This window comes from Phyllostomus discolor, chromosome 1 (assembly GCF_004126475.2).
Source record: "Phyllostomus discolor isolate MPI-MPIP mPhyDis1 chromosome 1, mPhyDis1.pri.v3, whole genome shotgun sequence".
Taxonomy (NCBI): Eukaryota; Metazoa; Chordata; class Mammalia; order Chiroptera; family Phyllostomidae; genus Phyllostomus; species Phyllostomus discolor.
The window spans coordinates 153666257-153684933 of record NC_040903.2 but is presented as its reverse complement, the minus strand read 5'-3'; the positions used below and the strand labels follow the sequence as shown (position 1 = coordinate 153684933).

Genomic DNA, 18677 nt, shown 5'->3' with positions numbered 1-18677 from the left:
TAAGACAGGGAATACTTTATTCAGACCCATCAGAAAAATGAACTGGTTGGGTCTCTAACGAATGTCGTGTTTTAAAGCACAGAGGCCAGTAATTGTATATGAGTTTACACTGCTACATACAAATTAACTAAACAGACCACAACTTTTCAATGTTTAAAACAGAATAAGCTTCCTTGTAAAAGCAGCACCATTGTGACATTTTAACCTCAGTATTCCTCTCCTTCCTCACCCTCTCCTTCAGTAGAATCCCTACCAATCTCATAATCCTTCTAGGGCAACCGTGTCCTCTTAGGCCTTAGAAAACTCCTTCCTCCATGCCCTCACCCACATACCCGTGGACACAGGCACGCTTGGCATACATCAGGTCAAACTTGTGGTCCAGGTGAGCCCAGGCCTGGGCAATAGCATGCGCACAGCTTGCTGTACTTTGGCCAGGTCTCCACCAGGCACCACAGTGGGAGGCTGGTAATTCATGCCAACACTTGAAGAAGCCAGTGAGGTACCAGTCCTTACACTGGATGGTACGTTTGGTCTTGATGGTGGCAATGGCAGCATTGACATCTTTGGGAACCACGTCATCACGGTACAACAGGCAGCAAGCCATGTATTTACCGTAGTGAGGGTCACGCTTCACCATCTGGTTTGCTGGCTCAAAGCATGCATTGGAGATCTGTGCTACAGAAAGCTGTTCGTGGTAGGCTTTCTCAGCAGAGATGACTGGGGCATTATGTAGCCAGAGGGATGAGGATGCAGGGATGGGGCACCAGGTTGGTCTGCAATTCTGTCATATCCACATTGAGGGCTCCATCAAACCTGAGGGAAGCAGTGATGGAGGACACAATTTAGCCTATCAACCTATTCAAGTTAGTATAGGTTGGGTGCTCGATATCAAGGTTTCTGTGACAGATGTTGTAGATGGCCTTGTTGTCAACCATGAAGGCACAATAAAAGTGCTCCAGGGTGGTGAGGATGGAGTTGTAGGACTCCACTACAGCTGTGGAAACCTGGGACCTGGGTAAATGGAAAACACCAACCTAGACTTCTTGCCATGATTGACAGAAAGATGCTCCATCAGCAGGGAGGTGAACCTGGAATCAGTTCCCTCCCCAAAGCTGTGGAAAACCAAGAAGCCCTGAAAACCTATGCATTGGTCAGCCAGTTTCTGAATTTGGTCCAGAAAGAGGTCAATGATCTCCTTGCCAATGGTGTAGTGTCCATGGGCATAGTTATTGGCAGCATCATCCTTGCCTGTGATTAGCTGCTCAGGGCGGAAGAGCTGGCAGTAGGTACCAGTGCGAACTTCATCAGTGACTGGGTTCCAGGTCTACAAACACTGCCCTGGGCACGTGCTTGCCAGCGCTGTCTCACTGAAGAGGGTGTGAAGGAGTCATCTCCCTCACCAGTGCTCTTGTCACTTGGTGTCTGGCCATCGGGCTGGATGCCATGTTCTAGGCAGTAGAACTACTAGCAGGCATTGCTGATCTGGACACCAGCCAGGCCAGCGTGGGTGGAGATACACTCATGCATGGTTGCTGCTTTGCGGTTGCCAAGTAGGTAGCGGAGAGGAAGAAGAGAAGTTGCTTCCTACAGTGTGAGTCTTAGGCAGTTGATGTAAGAGAACCTGCCAGAAAGCCACTTTTAATATAAAGACATAGATAGGCAAGCCCTGGTCAGGTGGCTCAGTTGGTTGGATTGTCCTCCTGAACACCAAAAGGTTGTGGGTTTGGTCTTTGGTCAGGGCACATACCTAGGGTGTGGGTTTGATCCCTGGTTGGGGTGCTTCTGGGAAGCAACTGGTTGATGTTTCTCTCTCTCTCTCTCTCTCTCTCTCCCCTTCTCCCTTCCTCTCTCTCTGAAATCAATAAACATATCCTTGGCGAGGATTAAAAAAAGGCTAAAGTTATTCCTATGACTTTTAATTATCTGGCAGATTAATTAAAAGCATTTTCTAACGTTCATTTTACATAATGGTTTTAACCCAAGAGACCTTGTTCTTGGTTACTTTTTTGCTTGTAATCTAAAGGAAAGAAGAAATTTAGAATTCCATTCTACACAAAGTAGTTTTCTGTTTTTTTCTTCTGTTATGGAATTGGTATCACCTAACTTGCGTAGAGTTTCCTCTTGTCTCACGTGGTGTTTGCTGGGTGTAAAAGTCTCCGTAGTCTTTCTGATTCTTGTTAATTTACTTTGGCTTCCCTCTTGATACAGTCTGACTTCTTAGGGTTTTCCTTATAATGTAATATTGCCTCTAGTTTGCTTTTGATTTTTTTCAGATTTCGCTTTTTAGAATGTTCTGGGGCATATGTTTATCTTTCTGTGAAAACATGACCATTAATTTTTTAAAAACTTCTTTAAGCCTCTGGGGAAGCTGCTAGTTTTTAAAGGGTCATGTATCTATTTTCTCAGGAGGATTCTCAGAGGCACTCTACTTTCCAAGGCACTTTTGGAATATTTCATTTTGGTTATTAGTCTTTTTAACACACCAGGATTGTTGCTCTCAAAGATGCATAGCCTATGAACCAGTTGGAAAAAAAAAACAGTTACGGTCAAAATATCCCAGGGTCAGCTCTGCCTGGTGTGGCTCAGTGGATTGAGCACCAGCCTTTGAGCCAAAGGGTCGGTCACTGCTTTGATTCTGGGTCAGGGCATGTGCCTGGGTTGCTGGCCAGGTCCACAGTAGGGGGTGCAAGAGGCAACCACACATTGACATTTCTTTCCTTAGCTTTCTCCCTCCTTGCTCCTCTCTCTCTAAAAATAAATAAATAAATAAATAATCAGGAAAAAAATTTCCAGAGGTAAATTTAGTTGGGAAAAAATTGCCTGGTTAGCTGCTCAAGTTCTGTCAGACACTTTCTGTGATTTGGTGTTAATTAATTCAAGTGTCTCTGTCTTCAACATCAATCATCTTTGAATACCAAGTGTACTGTGTAAGGAGAAATAGTTATTTGTATTTTAGATTAGGAGGAGTGATAGAGTAACAGCAGTCCCAGGAGAGCAGATTGGTACCCACGCCATCACCCTCTCCCTCTCGTTCCCCTTTTGGCTTTGTGTGCTGTGAGTGTGCCCCAACCGGGCTGCCCTGCCCACAGCTCCGGCACGGACTACTGCCATGGAATCCAGCATTAGAAAATGTGATGGGCACGTAAAGCGAGGAAGAATGGGAAGAACTTGAATGATTTCTAAGGGGGATTAGATGATTTAGAACATAATCTCAGAAATAAAAAGTATCTTGAGGTTGATTAGTGTTGATTACTGTGTTACTTAAAATATATACTGAGTTATTCTCAGTGCCTTGTAAAACTAAGGAGAATATAAAGTGCTAATGAGATTGAATGATCAGACGTATGGTTGTCTTGCTTTGTTATGTGTGTATTTGTGTGTGCGTATGTGTATGCTCACATGCTTACATGTGTATATGTACAGACATATACCTTTTTGTGTGTGGCTAATCAGATATTGAGTGTGGGTGCTCCTCTCCTGATAGTTGGGTCTAATTCAGGTTCTTAGACTCAAATGAATCCATTTTTAAGTGACGAGAGAGAGGGGTGGTTTAGAGAGTGGAAAGAGCATAGCCTTCTTTACCTTCAGGTTCTTGACTATTCTGGGTGAGAGTTGTTTTGTAATTCAGTTGTAATCTTTGCTGTGGTTGTGCGAAGAGGCAAGTCTTATTTGCCTATGCCTCCATCTTGGCCAGAAGTCAGTATTTCAGGGTCTTAATAGCAAAAGGGATTAGGCTCTAGGTGCCATTTAGGGTTTTATAAATAAATGGAGATAAAATGTGATTATAGGAATCTCAGATAGTTCAATAATTACTAATGAAAATAAGTTTCCTTATTCACAGTGTGGACATCCTAATAAAATGTATGACTTTTTTTAAAGCAATGAGAAGTTACGCCTGACATCATAGAGACGGGGAGGGAAAGCTGGGAGAGTAGAGTATGAGGTAATGACGGAAATCAGTTTAAGTTCAACAGAACCTGCTATGTGCGTGAGGGACCCTGGCCCGCAGCCTGTCCCCTCCTTCGAGATGAATTTTTCTGTTTCTTTGGATACTCAAAATATTTTGTTGAGTATAGCCTACCGAACTACAGAGATTGACAGTGATGAAACAAAAAGAAACGCCTATAGTTTTGATTTATAGCGAAGACAAACTGTCTTTCTGGGAAGTCTCCCAGTGGACTGGAGACACCCCTGATTTTGTCAGCTGAAGAGACTGTGACATGTACACATTCTTCATGGCAGGTTTCTTTAAGTAGGCTATTTTGTTTTTAGATGGTTACCAGAAGTTAAGTCCAGAAGTGAACTGACACGAGGGAAGGTGCTCCAGCCAGATTCTATCTAATCTTTGCTTCAGTGGGGGAAAAAGAATCCCCCAAGTCAACAGAACTTCAAATACATTGTTATTGCTCAGTCTGTCACCTTGGTGACAGGGAAGCTGGAGGGGCCAGAGGTGGTGGTGTTAGTATGAACAGTTCTTCCACTGAGTAAGTGTGTGTACATATATGTTCACATAACTGGTTTTGTCTCAGCCAGATAGCTGCTAATGTAAGGAAAGTTTGGTAGAAAATTTCCTAGAAACAGCTGGCCTATTTCCCAAATACAGTGGCTATTTTTACTACTTTGTTAGGCAGAGAAGAGGCAGCTACAGAATATCGTGTTTGAAGAGAGACCCTTGACAGTCAGTTATGTCAACATCTGAGGTGCTGAAGCAGCGCCTTGTGGTGACTGGCTACAGCCTTGAGCCCCTCTTCCCCTGCCCTGGTGCCATCACACCCCCTCTGAGTGAGTCTGAGCTGTTGGCTCGGTTCATTGGGCCTTCTCTGAGTGTGTACACAGGAGGCAGCAGTGTCCTTGAGTCCTGACTAATTGGCTGAATGGATCTGGCTCCCTCACCAGGTAAAAGCTCCACCAGTAGGGCAGGCTGCCCTACATACCTGAAGGCTTATTTTCTGAGAGCCTCTAGGGTGGTGGGTGGTGATGGTATAAGTTCTGTTTAGAGGAGGTGTTTCTGAAACTTCAGTTTGGGGGCCAACTGCCCAAATGTATCTGGGGTGCTTGTTGCAAATGCAGGTTCCCAGTTCCATATCTATTAACTGTGATTCACAATGTCTGGTGTAGTAATTCTGATGCACAGTAAGGTTCGGGAAACTGCTGGCTTATAGCATCCTCACATGATGTACTCACTACACAAGGGGTCATGTTACTGCAGGGACTTTTGATTACTGTTTGTTCCCTTATCTTACAAATTCATTTATTTAACAGATATTTATAGAATGCCTGTCGTGTGTTGGATAGCGAGCAAAGCAGTGGATTTATAACAGTGAGCAACACTGACATGGTTTTTACCCTCATGAAATGGAGGGAAACAAGTAAATAAATTAATAATTATGATTGGGGCTATAAAGGCCACAGTAGGATGTTATAATAGACTTTAATGGAGGGAGGAGCAGTGAGTATTTAAAGTAGAAAGATGGTTAGAGAAGGTCTTCTTTGAGGAGGCAGCAATTACATTAAGACTTAAATTAAAAAGAAACCAGACAGATGAGGAACATGTTAGGCAGTATAAAAATCTTGTGCAGAGGCACTGAGAAAGGATCAACCTTGATCCTGTTTAAAGGGAAAAGAGGCCAGGGTGGCCAGTGCCCAGTGAGCCAGGGGAAGAAGAGACAAGGGAGATTAGGCGGGTAGGCACCTAGATCACCCAGGCTGTTGAGGACCAAGGGAATGCGTAACAGACTTAGAAAGGTGGGGAATCAGATGTTTGGAAACAGAAGTTTGGAGTTGAGAGGCCTGGTTTGGGACAAGAATGTGGGAGTCACCAGCATTCCAATAGAGAGCTATCCGAATAGATGATCTAATCTAGGAGGAGGCTGCAGAGGGAGGGTGGATGAGGGCCTGATAAAGAGAGGAGTGGCCTCAACAAGGGGAGGTGGGAAGGGAGGAGGGAAATCAGGGGACTGTAGGTCTGTAGAAGCCATGAAAGGAGATTGCTCAGAGAGCTAGTCAAATGTGTCATTTCTGTTAGAGGTCTAGAACCACACAGTCCTGGATTTAGTAGCCATTGGCTGCATATTGGCTATTGAGCCAATGAATTCCACTTGAAATATGACTAGTGCAAATTTAAATGTGCTACAAGTATAAAACAAAATGCACACCATGTATATTTAAAACTAATCCAGTGATATATATATCAATTATATTTCAATTAAAAAATGCACATCAGACTTCAAGACTGAGTACAAAAACAAGAATGAAAACTATTTCATTATTACTTTTTATAGTAATGATTACATGTTGAAATGATAATATTTGGGATATATTGGGTTAAATAAAACACACTCTTAAAATTTCAGCTGTTTTTTATTTTTTAAAAATACGGCTACTAGAAAATTTAAAATTGCACGTGTGGCTTGCGTCCTATTTCTGTTGCAGTTTGTCAGCGTGGAAGTCATCTGCAAATTTTGTGGGAGTAGACTGCCTGAGATGAAGTAACACCCAACAAGTTGTTTATCCAGCATCATAACACTAGTAAACACATGCATAATAATGATAAGGCCTATGAAGGGCAGCACAGGATATCCCTAAATGAAGTAACGAAACTCACCACTAAAAATTCTTCTAGACTTTTTGAGATGTACATAAGTGATTTAATAATTTCACATAAATAGACAATATAATATGTATTTAAATTAAATCCTTTGAAATCAACTCTGAAATGTAGTTTTTCAGTCTTTTTAACCTGTATTTTCCCTTTTTTTGTCTTCTTTCTTTTTATTTAAAATTTATTTTTATTTATTTATTTTGCATATCTGGCCAGGAAACTTCATGGTGTTATGGTCAACTTGCCGCACAACCGTGTTCAAATCTGTCACCAACAGGTTCATTAAAAACCTGGCCTGCTCGGGGATCTGTGCCAGCCTGGTCTGCGTGCCCTTCGACATCGTTCTCAGCACCAGTCCTCACTGTTGCTGGTGGATCTACACCATGCTCTTCTGCAAAGTCGTCAAATTTTTGCACAAAGTCTTCTGTTCTGTGACTATTCTTAGTTTCCCTGCCATTGCCTTGGACAGGTAAGATCAAGTGCAAGGGGCTTGATTTTTTTTTTAAGTGTATTGAAATATTAGCATCACGAAGCAAGTGGGAAATAGTCATTATTCCACATCTTAGTCAGCCTGTGGTCAACAGAAAGAGAACGAATTGCCAGAACAGACGCCTCACAAGGTTGATTTAACAGCAGCTACAGAAAATAGGACCATTGAGAAAAGATGTGACACGGTAGGTCACATCATGAGGATGCTGAAGCAGAGTGGCTGGATCACGGTCGAGCTTCAGCATGGTTGGAATTGGTGGTGTTTGTGTTGCAATTTGCAATAGTTTGGCTCATCTGATTGGTAATTCCACATTTAGTGCTTTTTGATGTAAGATGAAAACATTCCGGGAAGAACAAGAGAACAATTCAGTGGTTATTTAACACATGATTAGATAATCCATTTGGACCTGGCCAGATAATACCAGAATCCCTTCAGAGGATTTATTTCCAAGGCCACATATTGGCCTGGTTGTTGTTTTCTCTTCCCATCCTCTTTAAGAGAATGTTCATTTGGAATGAATTTTATATCTTAGCTACTGCCATCACATGTAATTTGATCAGGTTCATCAAAGTTAAGTGTAAAGATCTCAGTAATCAACAGCTTCCTGCCTTTTCCCTTTGTTGCTAGCATGTCCTGAATGCATTTGAGATAATGCATTTTAGGGAATAGACTTAAATAAACAAACAAGAAATGAAAAGTATTTTGTGTCCACAAGTACTTTTGATTTCAAGATTTGCAGAGAGGAAAAGTTTCTGAAGGGATAATACTGGCTCTTCTGACTTTATACCCTATGATAAATTCAACTGCATTTTAGATGAATTTGGATTTTTTAAACTCTATGTCCATTCAAAACATACTTCATACCTTAATCACTTATGAGGGTGTGGATTTCGGAACTAGTTTGTGGAGTCACTCTGGCGTCTCAGGCCCAGAACCCAGAGTGTATTAGCTGCCTAGGGTCATCCACATGGAGGGCACAGTCACACAAAGCCCTTGCATACTAGAAGTTGCTGGCTTAACAGGGGGATTCTTGGGACCAGAAACCTGCCTAGATTGCTTTCTGGGTGGGTGGCGTTGGGCAAAGTGGCCTAGCCTTTTTGAATCTCAGTTTCCTCAACAGAAAGGAAAAATTAAATGAATTGTTTGTGGCCTGGGCTTGGATAGGTTACACCAATATTTGCCTCTTTTTCTGTAGGGTTTGCTTCTGATTGGCACATTCAGATCTTGCCATGAGCCACTCTGGTTCTTTGGAATTTTCTCACTCACCATCCACAGTGGCAGACTAGGCAGGTGACAAATGCATGGGCCAGGCTGGGGTTGTGTCTGCATTCATGTTCATTGGGGTTAGTCACTTAACAGATGCACATAATAGTTGCTTTGTGGCTATCTAGATTTAGTGGGCAGGACTGTTTTCTTAGAAGAGACATCAGAAATCTAGAATTCTATAATTTTCAAATGTTTGCGATTAGTTTGCATTAAAAAATGTTATGTGAACCACTCAAATCCTTTCAGCCAGCTGAATGCACACCATGTGATGCCAGTTTGCCATGGGGGGCTTTACAGTAACTTTGCATGACTCTTCTGGATGCCACAAGAGGCCTTGGAATATCTGGAGAGAGCCATCGCATGGCACTGCCCTATACAATGAAAAGTCAGAGTGAAAAGTCAAATTGCATCCTGGTGGGTGCCCTGATGAATTTGGTGTTGGACCGCCTGTGTTTATGGCAGGTGTCCTTTCAGCTGCCCCTTAGCTGTACCACCTGCTTAGTGAGGGTTTAAGTCTTCAGTCCACATTGTGGATGTTTATTTTCTGAAAGTTTTTCTAAACATTTTATTTGGATATAATCTATGTATCACATAAGTGACCCATTTTAGGTATCCAAGTCAATGAATTTTAGTATCTTTATAGAGCTGTGCAGCCATCACCACAATTGAACTTTAGAATCAATTCATTACCCTAGAAGGAAGCCTCCTGCTCATTACACTCACTCTCCATTCCCACCTGCCGGACCTAGGCAACTACTAATCTACTTTCTGTCTCTGTGTGTTTGCTGATTTTGGACCTTTCATGTAAGTGGAATCATACAGTATGTATCCTTTTATGTCTGGATTCTTTAACTCAGCATAATGTTTTCAAGGCTCATTTATGTCGTGACATGTATCAGTACTTCATTCCTTTTCTTCTTCAAGTTTTAATGAGATATAATTGACATACAGCACTGTGTAAGCTTACGTTGTATAGCATAAAGGACTTACATGCATTGTGAAATGATTGCCACAATAAGTTTAGTTAACATCCATCATCTCATACAGATACAAAAAAAAAGAGGAATTTTTTTGTAATGAGAACTCTCAGGATGTAATGAGAACCCTCATAACAACGCGTGCTCTTGCTTATTGCTGAATAATAATAGTTCATTATATGGCTCTACCACATTTTGTTTATCCATTTACTAGCTGATGGACAGTTGGGTTGTTTCCATTTTTTGGCTGTTGTGAAAAATGCTGATATGAATCTTGGAAAATTTTTTTTTATATTTTTATTTATTTATTTTTTAGGGAGGGAAGGGAGGGAGATAGAGAGAGAGAGAGAGAGAAACATCAATGTGCGGTTGCTGGGGGTTATGGCCTGCAACCCAGGAATGTACCCTGGCTGGGAATCGAACCTGGGACACTAATCTTGGAAATTTTTTAAGAATAGGATTCAACAGGAGTGGGAACACATTATTTTGAACACTTTCTGTTATACCTGGAATCAATGCAATAATAACAGTGAGTTATTTCTAGGCACTTGGGCTTAGAGGGGAAAATATGCTAACAATAAGAAACCCTTATTTTCATTCCATCAGAAAATCTACTGTATATTTGCCATTATTATTTTTAAGGGTAAGCAAGTCCTCTCCCCCAGCTGGCCCCTGCCAGGCTCCACCACAGTGCCACCTTTTAGTACAAAAATGAGGCCAGCAGGTTCCAGTTTTATTATTCAGAGATACCGATTACCTGTAAGCTTAAGTGTGGTGTGCATGAAGATGAAGGGAAGACGATCCTTTTTCTCACTGCTTTCTCAGACTTTTGTTTTCATGGCACTGAATCAGCAAGTTAATTGGGAGGCCATAGACTTACTGCATTATTTTCTAGAGCTGTACACACTAACAGAATTATTTGTAATGAGCCTGCATGCTCATGTTGCAGTCTATTTACCAATACATAAATAGGAGCAAAAATGACCAGAAGCCTGGGTTGATTATCCGCCAGTTAGCAAAGAGAAATCAGAGACAGTGGGCTCCTGAGCACGTGTTCATGTGTGGGTGCCAGGCCATCACATTGTATTTATAGAGTTGTGGTTAGAAAACTTCATCATATTCAGAGAAATAAAATTGAGAGCATGCATAACTTTTGCATTTTTCTCCTTTTTCCCTCTCCCAGAAAGAGATCTAGAACACATCGTGCTCCACACACCTCCGATCATCCATGGTCTTGTTGTGTTTGCCTCGTGTCTCCCCCAGCTGCAGCATTCTCCCCCAGCTGGCCCCTGCCAGGCTCCACCATGGTGCCACCTTCTCTTGACATTTTCCCAGGTGCTCCCTTTCCCATACCTCTGTGCATACCTCTAATAGAGCCATCATCTCCTCATTTATAATTGTTTGCTTGCATGCCTTTTTCTTCATTAACTTTAGAAACGTTCCTATATGTCCTTTCTTCTTTATTAACCCAGTGCCTGGCATATAGGTGGTGCTCAGAAATCCTTGTGACAGGAAAGCAAGTGTGCTTACCTGGCCCCTGGTGTGACTGAATGTTAATAGGGTTGTAGGGTGACTCCAGCATTAGCTGACTGGAGTGAAGTGGGCAGAGCTAATCTCTGATAATCACTGTATCTCTGATGGCTAGTGGCAGCCCTTTCCTGACAGAGGTGGCCCTAGGGTCTGAAGAACTACTCATTTTCACCAAATCATTGCTGATTTGGAAACAGGGTCCTTTTGGAATTCTGATTAGGTGGTTATAGAATAGTCAAGTTAAGCTTGAAGAAAAAGAAGTTTTATCATGCAGGCGTTTCAGACCTATTACTTGTTTTACTCTTAGGGTTACTAAATGATTATCATTGGAACAATAACTATTGAGCAGGCATAATTAAAAAAAATTTTTGTCCTCACCTGAGGGCATTTTTTTTTCAATGCTTTCGGAGAGAGGGAGAGAACAGAGAGAGAGAAACATTGATGTGAGAGAGAAGCATTGATTGGTTGCCTCCTATTTGCACCCAGACCTGGGATGGTTAGCGTCCAGACCAGGAGGCAGCAGGGGAGTCGGGGATCAAACCTGTAACCTCTGTTACAGGACAGTGCTCCAACCAATTGAGCCACACCGGCCAGGGTAATCAGGCATAAATTTTGTCAGTAGATTTTGTGGAAGGACTTTGTCAGAGTCTGTCCTTCATATTGGGTTCTGCCCCAAGCAGCTGTAAAGTTAATATCTCCATACATACACTGCTTTGGAAATGCATGCAGACAAATTTCTTTCTGTTAGTGGCTTTGAAATTTGCCCTAAATCTTCTGTAGTGCATGGAAAATCTTTTTACAAATTACCATTAAATTGAAAAATAGATGTCTTTACAGCAAATGGAAACACCCTTTATATTGCGAACACTCTTTGCGATTTAATCCTGGTGGCAATAATTATTAAACCAGTTATGAATTACACAGCAAAGTCCTCAAAACTGAAGGTCTGGCTACCTAATTTCCCCAGTGGTTCTCTCTTTCTTAGGCAGAATAAAAGAACTTGACCCTTTTTTCAGTCTCTCCTACTCTTGGTAATATAGATTGCCCTAATTTAAAGCGTTATTTTCTCCTGTGAAATGAATTTTGTGTGTGCATTTTGCAGGTACTACTCAGTTCTTTATCCGCTGGAGAGAAAAATATCTGATGCCAAGTCCCGTGAGCTGGTGATGTACATCTGGGCTCATGCAGTGGTGGCCAGTGTGCCAGTGTTTGCAGTGACCAATGTGGCAGACATCTATGCCATGTCCACCTGCACCGAAGTCTGGAGCAACTCCTTGGGCCACCTGGTGTATGTTTTGATCTATAACATCACCACGGTCATCGTGCCTGTGGCCGTAGTCTTCCTCTTCTTGATACTGATTCGACGGGCCCTGAGTGCCAGCCAGAAGAAGAAGGTCATCATAGCAGCCCTGCGGACCCCACAGAACACCATCTCTATCCCCTATGCCTCCCAGCGGGAGGCCCAGCTGCACGCCACCCTGCTCTCAATGGTGATGGTCTTCATCTTATGTAGCGTGCCATACGCTACCCTGGTCGTCTACCAGACTGTGCTTAATGTCCCTGACACTTCTGTCTTCTTGCTGCTCACTGCCATTTGGCTGCCCAAAGTCTCTCTGCTAGCGAACCCTGTGCTTTTTCTTACTGTGAATAAATCTGTTCGCAAGTGCTTGGTAGGGACCCTGGTGCAGCTACACCACCGGTACAGTCGCCGTAATGTGGTGAGTACAGGGAGTGGGCTGGCTGATGCCAGCCTGGAGCCCAGCATGCGCTCGGGAAGCCAGCTGCTGGAGATGTTCCACATCGGGCAGCAGCAGATCTTTAAGCCCAGGGAGGATGAGGAAGAGAGCGAAGCCAAGTACACTGGCTCTGCTGACCTCCAGGCCAAGGAGATACCTGGCACCAGCCTGGAGGGCGAGCAGCGGCCACAGTTTGCACCTTCTGTGCCAACTCCAGGAACTGTGGACTCTATATCCCAGGTGGCACCAGCAGCCCCTGTGGAACCTGAGATGTTCTCAGGCAAGTATTCCCTGCAGTTTGGTTTTGGTCCTTTTGAATTGCCTCCCCAGTGGCTCTCAGAGACTCGAAACAGCAAAAAGCGACTGCTTCCCCCCTTGGGCAACACCCCAGAAGAGCTGATCCAGACAAAGATGCCCAAGGTAGGCAGGGTGGAACGGAAGATGAGCAGAAACAATAAAGTGAGCGTTTTTCCAAAGGTGGATTCCTAGGAAAGATTGAAAGCCCCTGGAAGCAGCGGGGAGCTTCCTCACTCTGGCCCACCCTTCACTCTGGCCCTGTGACTTGTATGATCTCACTGCTGCCCCAGAATGGGTTCACTTCCTGTCTGGGCCACCTGTTTCTGAATGAGAGGGAAATCTACACAAAATCAAATGTCTTCTCTATTGAGGGAGTGTATATATATATACATATATACATGTATATATATATATTATTCTCAGTGGTCCATGTCCTTAGTAAAACCTGTGTTCCTCTCTGTGGAGACAAAAGTTGGGCATTATAGATTGGGTTTGGGGGTTGTTACTCCATTTACCTTCTCTAGGGATCCTCAGTTCTCTGTGTCCAGCAGAAAATACACAGAGAGGATAGTGTCCATGAGGTCAGAGGGAACAAGGCCACTCCAAGGGAAACCCAGGATAACTGTGGAGTGGTGTGGCCACAGAGAGAATGCCTATTTGATGGACCTAACTATGACAAACATATTAAAATTGTTTAACATCGATCTGTATCTGTAGGGAAGATAGAGGTTTGGCACTTGACGCTTTTTCACATGTCTGGCAGTTTCTCCTGCTGCCTGTCGTCCCTTCACTGGGTTGTGCGTAAGGAATGGCCCTCTGCCCCGTCTGACGGGCCTGGCGGTGGGGGAGATGACCTGTCCTCGGTTGTCCTGACATTCTCGGGGCCTCCCTCGGGCCTCAGAGAGACATGTCTGCCGTTTTGGCTGGAAAACACTGCAAGCTCTTTACTGTGTCTTTCCTCCTTAAATTATGTTTTGTTTCTTTTCTTCAACAAGTGAGAGAGAAACGTAGGTGGAAAAGACAGACTGGAAAGTCCGCACACTGTGATCTCACCTGCAAGGTGCTAGGGAGCCGTCATGAGGAGTGAAGTATGTTGAAAAAATTATCTCATGCAGCCTTTTGGAATTCAGAGGTAATTTTAAAATGCAAAGTTAGTGTAAAGTGGGTCCCCTGGAAACGTCAAGCTGAAATGACTTGACCAGGAAAGGTGAATCTGCCCAAAAGAGTGGGAGAAGGCTGACAAAAAGGCTCTTGTGAGGAGGACTCCAGACACAGGCTGGCCCATCTCCTTTCCAGCCTGTGCAGCTGTGGTCTGCCCTCGTTTTGGACACAAAGGAGGTTCAGAACAGGAAGAAAGAGCTCACCGTAAAATGCCAAGGCAACACACAGCCCAGGTGAGCTCTCTGCTTCCTCTTTCCCAGTGAAGTTTTAGCCAGAGCCAGAGTGGATAGAAGAGGGATAGAAGTGATTAGACCCTGCGGGTTCACACAGGCAGTTCAGGGCCACTCTGTGTGTGTTTCACCAGGCTGAGTTCAAACCACAGATGACACTTCACTGGTACTGAGTGCAGACTGAGTGCCAGCACTGCTCTCCTCTCTAGGGTGTTTGGTTTTCATTAGTAGTAAGTGAGGGAGCCCGTCCAGTGCCTTGCGTGAGCCTGAAGGGAAGTAGGCCTTCTTGCCGCACACTTCCACGTCCCGAAGGCACGGTCCTCACGCGGCCTTTCCTTTAACCCACTGGTCCTTGTCCTTCGGAGGAAGCTGAGGCCGTGTGTAGGGAGTCTCCTTTTCCTGTCTTCACCTGGGTGTGATGTCTTGTAATTCCTGAAGGTAGTAAACCCCAAGACCCTTCCCCTGCAGAGGGAATGCCTTCCCCTGTGTGCTTTGTCTCCTCAAAGTGTTGTGTGTGCGCAGCAGAAACCGGGATTGCCACACCCTCCCCCGGTGCCTCTTGCCTCCCAGGCCCTTTGTGCATGCCACCTCTGGCTTCTTGCCCTGACAGTGAAAATGTGGTCCTTCACGCTTATCTTTCAAAACCTTCACAAGTGTTACAACTTTCCTCAAGGGGAAACAATCTGTCAGAAAACTGTCTGCTTTAGAAGGATCTGTCAAATGTAGCTGCTTTGGTGTTGTTCTGACTATATATATGTACAACAATAAATTCTGATGAGGCAGAATTTGGTAGGTGTTTCTTCTGTATGTTTGAAGCAGATGGTTGACATCTAGCAGTCATCGCCAGGTGTATTTCTATACTCTTTGAAGAATTACATTTTAATAAAAATTGAAAAGCTTTTTCTGAACTCAAAAAAGGTTGTATGAGCTTTGTGTTTTTTGTTTTTTCTTTTCCCTCAAGTGGTTTACACTGTCTGAATCCCTGTCTTCCTACATGCTCTCAAATGAAAGGTGTTCATTCAATTCATAAATACAGATGCAACATTGCAGGAGCATTTTCTTGTATTGTTGCAAAATAAAATGAATTCTCAAAGGAGAAAATGCAACGTTTAAATGAATGCTGGAAACACAGGCTCTAAATTGAGTTGGTGGAAAGACCTCCCCCTCTCCCAGGGAGGGCGGTGTGCAGCCCACATCCTTATTCACGTGCTGGGGTTGATAGCACACAGTGAGGGCTGTGGGCTCTGAGGCCAGATGGCCCATGTTTGAGACCTGGTTCTACCACTGGCCAACCTTACGACCTTGAGCAGGCAAGGTTTCCTCTCTGTGGGTTGGGAGGATGCTCGCTGTGTCAGAGATCTTTTGCCCCAGCTCACACACTTCACCTCTGATTCGGGCCATGTCGTCAGTGGGCGTGGCTGGCCGCAGCCACTCTCTTCCCTGAGAGCACTCGAGGCCTAGCTCCTTTGCCTTCTTCCCGGTGAGAGTTCCCTGGCTCCTGGGTGACCCATGATCAGTGGGGCATGGGGACCAGTGGGTAGATGTCCCTCTCTCCTGTCCTGCTGGACAATTCTGAGAGGCATTCGTCCGTATTTCAGGAGGTCAAGCAGAATTAAGTCCCTGTTGCCCACAATGGTGTCTCATAATGAACCCCTTTATTGACTTCCTCTTCTTTCCCTGTCTGGGCTTCTTAGACTCCATTCATGCCGTCAGGGGTCACCTCCCCCAAAACAGTACCTAATAAAGCCTTTGTCGCAAGCTCTGTTTTCAGGGGCATCCAAGTGAGACAATAATATACCTCATGGGACAATTGTGAGGATCAAATGGTGTGATTTGTTTTAACATGATGTCTGTCACAGAGTAAACTCTATCAGTGTTAGTGTGTATGTACTACATTTTTTTTTAAAGTTAGGGGGCTTGTTTGGAATGTTTTGCATAAAATTATATTAAGCTGGTGTTGTCACCAGTCACCCCAATATTAGCAAATATTTATAATGATGATCATTTGAGGTGGTACACAGTGCCAAAGGATTCTTTGAATCCCTGAAGAAAAAAATAACTAAGCCAGAATATTTTTTAACCAAACAATTCTCAGTTTGAAAAAAAGGGAGAAATGTTAAAAGAATGTTCAACTTTGCCATAAACCTGTAAGGCAGACTGTGACTATGAGTGAGCATAATTTACTGTACTGGCAAAGTAATAGGCGAGTGGAGTAACTAAGGGCACGTGTACAAATCAAAGTGGCCCCATCCATGGAGAAAGAACTGTAAGTTAATCACTCGGTGGGCTAAATAACATCTGGAGGTCAGGCACCAGTTTGACGGGAGAGGAGAACGGCTGCTTCGTCTCCGTTCTGGAAGCTCGGGCCTCTTGGCAGCCTGGCACCAGGGCAGGGTGGCTCGGCATGCGCACAGCTGTTGCTGTGTGCGTGGGCTGAGGTGCTCAGGAAAAAGGCTGATTTTAGGCTGAATTTTGGTCCAGGGGAAGGGTGAATGCTTTCATATATTGCAGTTTACCTATGTAGCTCAACATGTAAATAACATTATAGCGAAGTGATTAACTTCCCCCAAATAGTTGTAAACATTGTATCAACCTCTTGTGCTATTGGAGAGTTTTGTAGCCAAATGAAAAATGATTCATGGTTAATGACCTCAGGATATGTGAATAGAACAGGAATTGGAATCAGTACTAATGCTCAGAGCAGCATCAAAAGCCTGTTTGTGTAAGCTTGAGGCTTTTAAAAGAAAGTTAAATGATCTAAGGTTCAGATCCTCCAAGCATGAGGTTTCAGAAGCTAAAATATCTCCTCTTCTCTTAGCCTCCGATTCAGCCAGTGTTTTCCCCCAATTACATCAAGGTGATACGTTGGTAAATATACAGAATAAAGGCCTGTACACCTTTGTAGAACTGAAACTATAATCTCCAGGATTGTTTTATGTGAACCTGTACAGGTATCTCAGGCATATGTGTTGGCTGTGAAGAATCTTTTTTGCTGTTGTATGGATCAGAATTGAGGATTAAACTTGTCTCTGCCTCTTAAATTTCTTGCTATGTGCTTGTTCATTGTAGTCCATATACAAAAGGTAATACACACAAAAGAGGTACTGGAATGATGTGGTGTACACTTTAAGGCAACGGGTGAGAAAATACAACATACATGGGATGATGCCTTTGAAATATTAACCATGTTCCCTTATGCATCTCATTTCTCTTCCCTCCTTTGCCTTGCTCTTCACATTCACATGCGTCATCTCAGGGAAGGGGCGGGGGAAGGCATTCGTTGTCTCAAGGAAAGCAAATAGTCTGTGACTCTTTCCAGTTGTGTATCAAAGCCCAGGTCTTAGGAGAACAGATGGGACTCTTGGGGTAAGCCCAGTGGGTGTTGGATAATGACTGTCAAAAATGGGGATGCTTCTGGCAGCTAGTGGGTGAAGGCCAGGGATGCCACTAAACATCCTACAGTACACAGAGCAGTCCTCCACAACTAAGAATGATCTGATCCAAAGTACCGATGGTACCAAGACTGAGAAACCTTGGGTTAGCCAGAGGTTTGAGATGCTTTGAGGAGGGTGGGACCATCTCCTTTCAGTAGCAAAATTTTCCTGGAATTGAGGTTAGTGGATGGACTGGGAGCCAGGGGTAAGTGGTAAGAGAGCTGACATCTGTACCTTCTGGACAAAGGGTCCCTAATGCCTCCCAGACAAAGCCCCAGGGATACAGCAATACAAAGACTTGACTAATTGCAGAGGGAACGTGTGTATGCCCTGCTTTCCAGCTTGTGGAGCCCCAGTGTCACGTCTGGCAGTGTGTTCATGCAGCCAGGGCCTCACAAGCTGGGTCTTGAAAGAAAGAAAGCTTCAAGCCCAAAGGTTCAGGTGGACAGGAAGGATGGGTTGCTGGATCAAATGGGGGCAAGAGGTGACTGTGTAGGCAATGACAGCAGGGACAGGTGTTTCCACACACATGCCCCACAGTACCGTGGTACAATGAGAGAGAGAAGGAAACCTTGACTGTCAGGTTATTTCTATTGTCCCATCATCTCAAAATGAAAATCGAGCTATAGCAATAATAATAAAATATTTTTTTCACACTGAGTTTTTGGATTGAAGCAATTAGTTTGTACTCAAATGTTGATTGGGGAATTAGGCTTTAAATCCCCTTTCAACTCTGAAATTTTATGCTTCTGTAGCTTATTATGATTATTCTACATACAAATACATGTTTATAAAAACTCTTTTATAGTTTATTTTGCCTTTCTCCTAGTAAAATTCTCATTTCCCCTTCGCATTTTTTTAATGGAAGAAATGTGGTGTAATCAGGTTTTATATTACATTGTTCTGAGGCCCATATAGAATGAAACTCTGGCCTTCTGTCTGCGGTTGTTCCTCT

The 18677-nt window shown here is 43.7% G+C and overlaps 1 protein-coding gene and 1 pseudogene across 1 annotated transcript in view; one reads left to right on the top strand and one right to left on the bottom strand.

Moving 5' to 3' along the window:
* GPR176 (G protein-coupled receptor 176) overlaps window positions 1-16185 on the top strand; it is a 91115-nt gene extending 74930 nt beyond the window's left edge. The window contains exons 2-3 of the mRNA XM_028506574.2: window positions 6818-7070; window positions 11967-16185. Coding sequence (XP_028362375.1) covers window positions 6818-7070; window positions 11967-13089 — 1376 coding nt within the window. The 3' untranslated portion in view covers window positions 13090-16185. The remainder of the gene's footprint in view (window positions 1-6817; window positions 7071-11966) is intronic.
* On the bottom strand, window positions 87-1542 carry LOC114492339 (annotated as a pseudogene).
* Window positions 16186-18677: the final 2492 nt, after the last annotated feature.